Here is a 12119-nt window from a genome sequence, read left to right on the forward strand (position 1 = left end):
ATGGATTACAAAACTTCCAACCATTCCTCAGAAAGTTATTAATTTTTAGGACATATGCAAGGTCTAGGTATGTGTTTACTTTTCTTTCCTCTTTGGAGGCAGTAAGCATTATGAAATACTATTCATGAAGTATTCTTACAAAGAAAAAAACTGAATAAGAATCTAATCAAACTTTTAGATCTAACTTCTAGTGTACAGAATATACTGGAGAGAGAGAGAAACAAGTCAAACACCGCCACAAGGAAGCAATCGGCCAAACCTATTCACAAGGGCAAAGGATTCAGTTTTTGCAACATGTCAATGGCATACCAAAAATGTGGGAGTGGGGGCAGGTATTAAATATTCTTGTTTAATAGAGTCAACAACCAAATACCTTGAGTAGACCTAACTCAAATCCTAATTCAAAAGAAACATATATAAGAAGGCACACTCTTCCTGACATTTGGAAGACTTTTCAAATATGACTGGGGAATTAGATGATATTCAGGTGTTCTTATTTATTTTTTTAGGTGAGATAATACCATTGTGATTATATAATAATGCTATTGTTATTATTAATATTTAAGATGTATACTAAAATGCCATGTCTAGAATTTGTTTTAAAACAATCTAACCCTCTGTCCTCCCAAAAAGGTGAAGGAAGGGACTGATAAAACAATTAAGGAGAAATGTTGATAGTTACTGAAGCTGGGTTATGGGGTATAGGGTATACTCTCTACTTTTGTATATGTTTGAGAATTTTCATACTAAAATGTTTTTGAGTGAGAGAAAGCCGAAAAAGAGAAGGAAGGAACTAGACATGGGAATTAAAAGGAGAAAAGGTTTGGAAAGTTGCTTTGCTTCTTTTTAAACCAGATCCAGTGTTTAATAAAGAAGATGAATCCCCATTTCAGATAGGATACATACTTTTTCAAAGAACTCTAATACTGTAACATTCCTTTATTAGAATAAATAATCCATAATAGAAAATGTAATAGGAAAGCATTTAAAAACTTTGTTAGTCAAAGCAAGCCAAACCAACCCATATATTAGACAACAAGATTATTTTCATACCCTGGTTTCATAAAAACCCTGCCAAAATGGATCTGGGCATGAAGATCAATGTCCAGCACCTGCTTGAGATAGTCCTGCAAATATGAAAAATAATCACTTTACTTTCAAATATTTCAATATTAGACTTTCAGACTTTAAATGAAAAAAATGTATACGATTGAAATGAAAAGAAACACCTATTTTAGTGAAGTTGATTTATGACAACTATTTCTTCATTCCTCATTCATTTTCATTCAGTAAATATTTATCGAGTGTAATATATGTATGCTGAATATCAATCAATATCCAGGGAGATGCAGCCTTGAAGAAAAGAGGCAATGTTCCTTCCCTCATAAAAAGAACGTTCCAATAGGAGTAGTTAGAGAGTAAACCAAATAACCATATAAACATACAAATTATTACTTGATAGGATAGAATTTTGTGTCTGAGAAAGGATGTTAATAAATATGGCTTAAGAAGTTGTGCTTGGGCAGGGAAGCCGTGTGTATGCATCCCATGCTGTTCTGCTTAATGAGCTTGAACTAATGTGCATTCCTTGAGGAGAGACTTGGACATTTACCCAAGATTACCGAGTCTAAATAAGTCAACTAAAAACTTAGGGAGGGAGCTCTAAACAGAAAGTCAAGGGAGTTTAATCGCTCCAACTTCATATTCTGCGACTACAAACACAACCAACCTAAGGTTATGATCAACCCAGAGCAATTCGACAAAACCTGATCTTCGAAAAGGAAAGGCAACAGTGCCTTGTAGCTGGTTTTGTAGATACAAAGAAAAAAATAGCAGTTTAAAAAATTTCTCCAAAGTAATACAACTTCTGTTACTGAGTTTCCTGCTCACTAATTCAAGAGAGTCTGGTATCCCACTAAAATATTAAATATTTCACAAATTATGAGACACTTTATTTTTAAAAGCTATTTCCTCCTCTCCATCTCTACAGCCTTAGCCAACATCATCTCACCTGAATTACTGAAACAGGTCTCTCTGCCAATTCTCCAATTCATTCCCCTGACAGTAGTGAGAGAGACAAATCTGATCAAATCACTATATAACACTTCAATAACTCCATGGTCTCCAGAAATAAATCTCATCTTTTAAATGATCATAACTAGGATCCTTGTATTGATATTTTCTAGCCTTCTTTTGCCAATCATTGCTCTTATCAGGCAATCCGTTTCCCACAAGCTCCATTCCTCTTCCTCAATCTCTCTCAACATTCCTACAAGTCTATATTGCTATCAGTTTTCACACTTTCTTGCCTCAAATCGAAAAGCAGAGACATTGCTTTGTCAACAGAGGTCCGTCTAGTCAAGGCAATGGTTTTTCCAGTAGTCATGTATGGATGCGAGAGTTGGACTATAAAGAAAGCTGAGCCCTGAAGAATCGATGCTTTTGAACTGTGGTGTTGGAGAAGACTCTTGAGAGTCCCTTGGACTGCAAGGAGATCCAACCAGTCCATCCTAGAGGAGATCAGTCCTGGGTGTTCATTGGTAGGACTGATGTTGAAGCTGAAACACCAGTACTTTGGCCACCTGATGCAAAGAGCTGACTGATTTGAAAAGACTCTGATGCTGGGAAAGGATGAGGGCAGGAGAAGGGACGACAGAAGATGAGACGGCTGGATTGCATCACCAACTCAATGGACATGGGTTTGGGTGGACTCTGGGAGTTGGTGATGGACAGGGAGGCCTGGCGTGCTGCAGTTCATGGGGTCGCAAAGAGTCGGACACGACTGAGCAACTGAACTGAACTGCCTCAAGTCTTTGAAAATATTCTCCCTTTTGTCTGGATACTCTTTTTTTCTGCCCTTCTCTCTCTATTCTCAATTTCAAGTCTCCCCTGAATTCCCAGGGCTGGACAGTAGATTGATTACTGATTCATGATTATTTTTAGACTCTATTATTAGATGAAATAATTTAGAATTTTCTTGATGAACTGATCCACATAAATACAGAACAGGAAATGTCCCTCCTCTTAATATCTAATAATCCTTTTTATCTTAATTTTCTCTGATATCAAGACAGTCAACTAGCTGTTCTTTAACTTTTTTCTCATCTTTTACTTTCAAGTAGCTGTGTCCTTATATTTAAGGTGGGTCTCTTATAAGCATCATACAATTTGTTGTTTTTTAAAATCTAAAATGACATTTTTTAATTGGAGGACTCAGTCCACTTACGCTTAATATAATTAATGCTATATATTTTTAATTTTATCTATTTGTTTTTATTTTCAGTTGTGCTGCATCTTGGTTGCAGTGCCTGGGCTCTCCAGTTGTGGCACACAGGCTGAGTAGTTGCCAGGTATGGGCTTCCTTGCTCTGCAGCCTGTGGAATCTCAGCTTCCCCACCAGGGACTGATCCCACAACCCCGACATCGCACAGCAGATTCTTAACCATTGGACCATAAAGAAGTCCCTCATCACTGCTATATTTGGATTTAAAACTACTGGCCTCCTATTTGTTAGTTATTTGTCACTTCTGTTTTTATTTCCTTTTTTCTCCTTTCATGTCTTCCTTTGATTTACCAAAATTTTTTTGTTTTTAAATTTTCTTTCTCTTCTATTTGCTTGTTAGTTACACATTCTCTTATTGGTTGCTTTAGAGATTACAAAATGTATTCTTAACTTACTACAGTCCATCATAATCTGGTATTTTCATCATTTTCCCCAAATGTAAGACCTTTAAAACATGTTAACTCTATTTATTCCTCTTTGCTTTTTGTGCTATCCTGTAGCACATATTTTATATACATTATAAATATGAATGTGTGTGTATATATATAACTGCTATACAGACAGAATATACCCTATATTTAATATATATTTATATGCATGTAAACCTCAAGATATTATTTCATATAATCAACAATTCATTTACATTTACCTCCATATTAACCCTTTCCTTTGTCCTCTAGTCCTTTCTAGTATTTTCATGCTTCCATAATCTTTCTTTCACATAGCTTTCACAGTTGTTCTTGGTGGGAGAGTTGGTCCAAATAAGCCACCCCATCATAGTAAAGGCAGAAATCTCCAGGCCTTTCTTTTATGCTCTTACAGTACCAAGTCTTCCTGATACCACACACTTAGGTAATATGGCAATTGCCTGATAACTATCTGTATTCTTTACTGCACTATATAGTTTGTGAGAACAGGGAATCTGTATATATATTTATAATGAGTCCATAGTGACACACACATGCCTTTCATTCATCCATTTGCTAGTTCAAGAAATATTTCTGAGTGCCCACTATGTATCTATTTCCCCTTTATTGACCATGACAAAGACTTTGACTGTGTGGATCACAATAAAACTGTGGAAAATTCTGAAAGAGATGGGACTACCAGACCACATGACCTGCCTCTTGAGAAACCTGTATGCAGGTCAAGAAGCAACAGTTAGAACTGGACATGGAACAACAGACTGGTTCCAAATAGGAAAAGGAGTACGTCAAGGCTGTATATTGTCACCCTGCTTATTTAACTTATATGCAGAGTACATCAAAAGAAATGCTGAGCTAGAGGAAGCACAAGCTGGAATGAAGATTGCCGGGAGAAATATCAATAACCTCAGATATGCAGATGACACCACCTTTATGGCAGAAAGTGAAGAACTAAAGAGCCTCTTGATGAAAGTGAAAGAGGAGAGTGAAAAAGTAGGCTTAAAGTTCAACATTCAGAAAACTAAGATCAAGGCATCCGGTCCCATCACTTCATGGCAGCTAGATGGGGAAACAGTGGCTGACTTTATTTTCCTGGGCTCCAAAATCACTGCAGATGGTGACTGCAGCCGTGAAATTAAAAGACGCTTACTCCTTGGAAGGAAAGTTATAACCAACCTAGACAGCATATTAAAAAGCAGAGACGTTACTTTGCCAACAAAGATCCGTCTAGTCAAGGCTATGGTCTTTCCAGTGGTCATGTATGAATGTGAGAGTTGGACTATAAAGAAAGCTGAGCACCGAAGAATTGATGCTTTTGAATTGTGGTGTTGGAGAAGACTCTTGAGAGTCCCCTGGACTGCAAGGAGATCCAACCAGTCCATCCTAAAGGAGATCAGTCCTGGGTGTTCATTGGAAGGACTGATGTTGAAGCTGAAACTCCAGTACTTTGGCCACCTGATGCGGAGAGCTGACTCATTTGAAAAGACCCTGATGCTTGGAAAGATTGAGGGCAGGAGGAGAACAGGATGACAGAGGATGAGATGGTTGGATGGCATCATTGACTCGATAGACATGGGTTTGGGTGTACTCCAGGAGCTGGTGATGGACAGGGAGGCCTAGCAACCTGTGGTTCATGGGGTCGCAGAGTCGGACACAACTGAGTGACTGAACTGAACTATGTATCAGGAATTCTATTTGTGTTAGAGACTCACTAGTGAACCAGACAGACAAGGTCCCTGGCACAAAGATGTCCTGTTATAGTTTACTGGTGGGAGAGACAGCCTAAGATAAGCAAACCAGTGTGGAATATACTCTGAAGGAAAAAAGCAGGTGCTAGGATCGAGAACAATGGTGTGAAGTGGAGAATAAGGAAAGACCGCTTTAAAACAGGTGGTGAGGATGAGGAGGACTCAGTCATGTGAAGTGTGGAGGGACAAGAATTCCAGGCAGAGAAAAGTATATACAAAAGCTTTGAGAGCAGTAAAGAGTGTGTTTAGAACTGAAAAGACAATGGAAGGTAGTGAATGAGCAGGGGAAAGGCATAAGGGGAGGCTGAAGAGACAGGCAGAGGCCATACATGCAGGGCTCTCTAAGGATAATGATACAGAGTTTGGAAAGCATATACACTCATTACATATTTGCTAAATGAATGAAAGTATTTCATTATTCTTGAAAAAAATCATCTCTGTTGTAAAAAATGCCCCTTTTCAATTCTGTTTTGAACATGAAGAAATGCTTCATGTTTTTTGTGACAGAAAGCTTGTACCAGACATAGCAATAAAAGCTGGGAATCATCATTGCTCTTGTTTTTGTCTATCTGCAGAAACAGCAAGGATCTCTGATGTTCTGAAAGCTAGATCCAGATATGAAGAAGAAACACGAATGAATAAAGGAGGCTGGTCTTTCCCTCAACTTAAGCAAGAACAAACAATGTCAGAAAAATTGTGAAAGACTTTGAAATAGGTAAAAAAGATTATCTGATGCCCAAATAACCTTCTGGGTTATTTATGCTTTTCGCTCTTTTAGCTATTCTACAAAAATTAATCTGCAGAAAAATAATAGTGAACATGATTAGTATCCAAAGAAATAAAAATTAACTCTGTCAGTAGAGTTGTAATTGACTATTCTCCTCCAGATATAGAACAATTTTACATCTATTAGAAAACTGATTTCAGCATTTTGGACTACCTATCCATGTCTGTGTTTTTGTGTGTGTGTGTGTCTGTGTTATTTGAATTCTTAGAACCAGTTGGAATATCTTACTAGTTTCATCACTAATTAATGAGTTAAATAAAATCTTTGACACATTAATTTTATAAAATAAAATATATATTTAATGAGATTCATGATTTTATCTTTAAAAAACTATACCTTAATGATTCTGAAGGCTCCACAGAGACGCCATATTGATTTATCTGACAAAGCCAAGTAAAGTCGATTGTCAGAAAAGTGTACTTTATGGGTGGTTTAAACCTGCATACATTTTCCCTTGGTTTCTGGAGTGAATGCTAAACAGCGACCAAACTTGAAAACTGCTAAATGTTGGTTTCTCTACTTTTGACTCCTCTATTAATTTTGGTTCTATTTCTGTTTCTATGCATGGTCATTAAGGTAGTCCCCCTTGCAGCAGCAGTGATTGAGAATTTGGTTTTATGGTCTCACCATTTGGTGACTCCTATAAATGGATGATTGAAATCTATTCTCTGTTGGGTAAAAGAAGACAGAGAATCTGGTTTGTGGGTTTTGTGAGTTTATTTGTCTTACTGTCATTTTGGACCTAAATAAACAAAGAATTTTTCCTTCCTCTGGGAAGGAAAATAGTTCTTTATTTGTAGACTGAGTAGTTTTATGTTTGTTTCTGTGTTTACTCTTATTGTGTCATTGAAATTGTAGAGATGAAGTTATAAAATCTTTACGTGGCTGTGTGACTATGTGTCTGATACAGAAAGCCATTTATCTTGCTTTGAGAGTGTGAAATGTTTTCCTACTTCTGGAGGATATTCATAAATTATATGACAGTAAGACCACCATGCAGAGTGGGCCTTTCTCAGGGCACACTGCAGATTCAGGGTGTCCCCTACCCTGTCTCTGCCCCTGGTGGGAGCAACACAAGAGCCTCTCATTCCCAACTCTGGTTTCACCAGGACTTGGAAAGAAGAGCCATGACCACAGGCCCACAATAAACTTTGCTTTGCCAGAGGGGAGAAAAACCAACACACCAAAAAACTTCTACTGTCTCTTAAAGGTGCTCTATTCTGACTGATTTAGAGATTAAGTACTTACATAAATAGAATATTCCTAAAATACACAGATAATAAGAAAATTTATCTTATAATATTTTAAATATGTTATGCTAAAAAATATGCTTCTTACAATTTTAAGAATCAAAGTTCACACAGTTAAGGCAAATTTTTGGTAAATGAGACTAGCTTATTATTTTGGTCAATAAGCAAATTCAGCCATGCTCTTTCGCTTACTTATCAGTGTTAAGTAGGCAAATGCATTTTATTTTGCCTGGGTTTGTTTTTTCCTAAAATTATATAGATTAATTCACCAAAGAAGCTAATGCTATTCTTATATAATACTTAAGATTGTGAAAAATCTAAAATTGGGTTCAATGAAATTGAATCATTATTCTGACAAACTTTTAATTTCAACAGTAATTGTGTTCGTAGAATGTCAGCTTGAAAATAATTTTCAAGATCTTTAAGTAATTTAAAATCTTGAAATTATTAAATTGGTCAATTAATGAACAATTATGAGAAACCTAGATGATTTCTAAGTAAGATAGAACACTGGATCACTGTTTACTGAACATAACTTTAAGCTTTGCCTATTATTTTAATATGCCATAGAGGATATATCTTTGGGTTGTGTTAATGAATATGTTTTCATTTTTGCTCCATTAAGAAGGTAAAAAAGGGGATGCGTTTGCTCTACAAAGCTGTATTCTGTGTATATGAACTTGGTTAGTCTGCTAACATGCTTACATATGATCTGTCAATTATCTATGTCCCCTAGTTTTCACTATGAGATAGACATTAGTTGTTTTCTTAAATGTTGGAGTAATAATGATAGACAAATATAATTATGCATATTCTTTCATTTTTCAAGGAAAAAAATTAAAGACATCCAATATTCAAAATATTTGGTCTCAGGACCCTTTATATTTTCTTAAATTAAAATCCATTAAGGATCCTTAGAGCTTTTGTTTATGTGGTTTATGTCTATCAATGTTTACTGTGTTAGAAATTAAAAGAAGTTAAAAGTATTTACTTGTTGGTTCATTTGGAAATAGCAATGATGAACTACTTCATGTTAACGTAAGTAATTTATTGTTTATGTATTTTAAATTAAAAACTCTCTTCAATGTTCAGCTTAAGAGAAGTCAGGTAGATTCTCTTATTTGCTTCAGTATTCAGTCTGATGAGATCATACATCTTCCAACACTGGAAAACCTGCTATTCACTCATGAGAGAAGGAAAATAAAAAAGTCAGATAAAGGCTTAGTTTTATTATGAGGATAGTTTTAACCTCATAGACCTGCTTAAAGAATCTCAAAGACACTCTTGGATCTGCGGACCACTCTTAGTTCTAAAGTAAAGTGTCAGGCTGTTCCAAAACATTTTAAAAAAGCATAATAAAGGATAAAACTCTGAAAATGACTTTGATTTGCCTTGGTTTATAATACCTGTGTTTGAAATGAAGCTGAGATATATTAAAATTTTAGTAAGTTCACTCAGTTTTGATGAGCTTACTTCTTGGGTTTACTGACTAATGCTTTCCCCATGATATGTAGTGTTTTTCTTTTTGTGTAATCTGCCTTTTTGTGTTTTTTGTTTACGTTACTTTATTTTGTCTTTGATTATTTAAGGAAATAAAAAAGCATAGCAAGCAGGTTCTCTATGTTTGTTTTCAAATATTTTATTGTTGCTTTGAAAAATTAGGTAACCAAGAACTGTTTCTGAGATATCAGTGATCTTCATCAAGGGCCCATTTTATTCAGACAACTCTTGATTTTGCCTTCTAAAGATCAGACCAAAATACAGAAAAAAAAATTGCATAATATTTTTTAAGCCTAAAACTATGTTTGAAATTTCCTAGAGGGCTCCTAGAAAGTCATGAAGGTTTGTTCTTTTATCTTATAAAAAGAGACATTAGAAATAGGTTTGTTTGATGTTACCATTATAAGAATTTCATGGAAAGGAAGTCACTGTTACATCTGAGAAGAGAGGCTCACTGTGTGCTAGGTTAGATTCAGGCAGGTAAAATGTCATTAATATAATATTTCAGAAATTATATGCTTTATGGGAAGTGTCTGGAGATTTGACAATGCTTATACTGTCAACGATGTGTTTTCACCTTCAGGGAAAACTGACCAAAATTTTTTATGAAACTGTTACATACTGTATCCAAATAGAGTCTTACTTTAATATCTTTTAATATTTATTTCCTAAGGAAAGTTCCTGTTTTACTTTGATGTTGACCTGAAGGCACTGCTGTAAGCTATAGTAAATACTCTGTGTCTACAACAAAGACAGATCCAGAGCACTAGGAAAAAGGACCTTCACAGGAATTTTGAACAATTGATGCTTCAAAGAATAGTCTCTAGGGTATAGACCTCTGAGGTGATACAGCTTAGGTCACTTTTATACAGTACCAGTGGACTGAGTCAGGAAACCCAGGACTCTCTAGAATGGAAGCAGAAGGTATTAAGAAAGCAGACTGCTAAGCCAAGATCTTGCAGAAAAAGAAACATAGGACTAAATGAAATAAGGGAGACAAAAAAATATTTTAACAAATTGTTTGTTTGGAATACTGTTGATTAGTTTTAATATTCTACATACTCAAGGTGACCTATATGATTAATTAATACCTTTGGTGCTACATAATCAGGGAAAACCTATCAGACCAGTCCTTTTTCCTGATCATGTGGGGTGAGGGAGATACTGTTAGGAAGAACTGAAAGTCAAAGTCGCTCAGTCGTGTCTGACTCTTTGCGACCCCATGGACAATATAGTCCATGGAATTCTCCAGGCCAGACTACTGGAGTGGGCAGCCTTTCCCTTCTCCAGGGGATCTTCCCAACCCAGGGATCGAACCGAGGTCTCCTGCATTGCAAGCAGATTCTTTACCAGCTGAGCCACAAAGGAAGCCCTAAGGAAGAATTAAGAGACTTTGAAATAGGAAGAAACAATTACTGGGTATTCAATCTAGGGTATCCTTAATGGATATCTATACCTTTCATTGTCTTTGAGCTATTTTAATATTCTATAGGTGGTGGAGAATTTATAGTAATGCATATAATTCCTTAGTTTTTAGGGCAAAAAACAGATACATAAAAAATGAAAACTTTTTGAAAAGGCTTTGTGGAGTAGGAAGAGGTGGGGCTGGGGAGAGATTTTAAAGGAAGCAACTGTGAGGAGTCATTTCTCCTTGGCTGAGAAGAGGTTCGAGGTCTGTGGGTCCCACAAGAGGCAGGGGCCCCTTCCCTCTGCTCTAAGGCTTCCAGCCTCTGCCTTGATCTCAGTGCTATTAGTATGGCCCCCAATGAGCAAAGACCTGAGATATATAGTAACATGAGAAGGACACTCTAGATGTATCCAGTGAAGACTGGTGACCAGATGTGTATCTCCTTGATGCCCTGCTGCCTCTCAAGCCCCTGCCTGTTCTTTGGTATAATTCCTGGAGGCAATTAATTCTGTAGTGGCTTAAGTAAATTTCCTGCCAATTCCATAGCATCTGTGCTCATAGTAGAATTTAAACAGGCAAATAAATTTCTTGCATACCTGAGTTTCTGTACTTAAAATTCATGTCTGCTATGTAACACTTCTGGATCTTTCTCTGACTTACTTCCCTGTGTTTTCAGTGACTGATTTTCAGACTCAGCCCTTGGGCTAAAACAGATGTTTTCTCTCTTATACTTTTCTTTCTTTCTGCTACTGAAGTACACAGGAATTCTTTTGAGGACTAGAGTTTGCAGGCTGGCAGGAGTTTGCTGCATGGATACTTTCTTTCTTTCTTTCTGGTTCTTCTCTCATCTCATTCCCACTTTGAGGAGGTAGGAAGGACAATTATTAGCTCCTGATGGCTCAGATGGTAAATAGCCTCTAATGCAGAAGCCCTGGGTTCAAATCCCAGGTCGGGAAGATCCTCTGGAGAAGGGAATGGCAATCCACTCTAGTATTCTTGCCTAGAGAATTCCACGGACAGAGGAGCCTGGCAAGCTATAGTCCATAGCGTCACAAAGATTCCGGCATGACTGAGCAACTAACACTATGGAATACTCTGGGATGCCCAGTTCTTAAAATTGCCTTCTTAGTAAATTAAAGGATTATTGTAAGTATCTTACTACACAGAGAGTAAAATAAAGAAAACCAATATGCTTTACTGTATTGGCTGTTTACCTGTGAGCAAATCCCTAGGATAAATGACATCTTTTTTAGCACTAATAAAGAAGGTTAAGATTGAGTGTTCTATTCTTAACATAACTGAGCCACAACTGCCAAGCCTATGTTAACTACAAGCTTGCTGCCTCTTTAGAAGTCCTGGAAAAACAAACTTTCAGTCTGCCAAATAGTTACTGTCCCATAATTAAGTTCATTAGCAACCAAGAAAACTTTTACATGAAACACTCTCTAGAAATAAGAAATATAACACTTAAGTACTCTTAACCTCAGGGTCTGCTCTTATGAAGCTCAGAACCCCTCAGGTAGTTTGATGGTAATGCAAAGTATTTTTTACAGCTTTGGGACAATGCAGGTCTCAGCCCCTAGCTTTTGTGATCTTGGGAGAAAATGGCAGCAATCTCCTCTAGGAGACTTTGAGGGAAGACTATCCCAGCAATCTGTCTGCTATATGGAGAATACCTATTAATATCTACAATTTAACACTTTCACTCCTGGATATTA

The 12119-nt window shown here is 36.6% G+C and overlaps 1 protein-coding gene across 5 annotated transcripts in view; it reads right to left on the minus strand.

The window, feature by feature from the left end:
- Positions 1 to 12119, minus strand: part of GPHN (gephyrin) — a 546447-nt gene that overhangs the window by 17089 nt on the left and 517239 nt on the right. For all 5 annotated transcript variants that reach the window (XM_088839525.1, XM_055436130.2, XM_055436132.2 and 2 more), the window contains one exon: positions 1054 to 1127. In XM_088839525.1, the coding sequence (XP_088695651.1) occupies positions 1054 to 1127 (74 nt within the window). The remainder of the gene's footprint in view (positions 1 to 1053; positions 1128 to 12119) is intronic.

The sequence above is a fragment of the Moschus berezovskii genome, chromosome 9, assembly GCF_049115385.1.
Source record: "Moschus berezovskii isolate FMDL1 chromosome 9, NW_MosBer_1.0, whole genome shotgun sequence".
In the NCBI taxonomy this organism is placed as follows: domain Eukaryota; kingdom Metazoa; phylum Chordata; class Mammalia; order Artiodactyla; family Moschidae; genus Moschus; species Moschus berezovskii.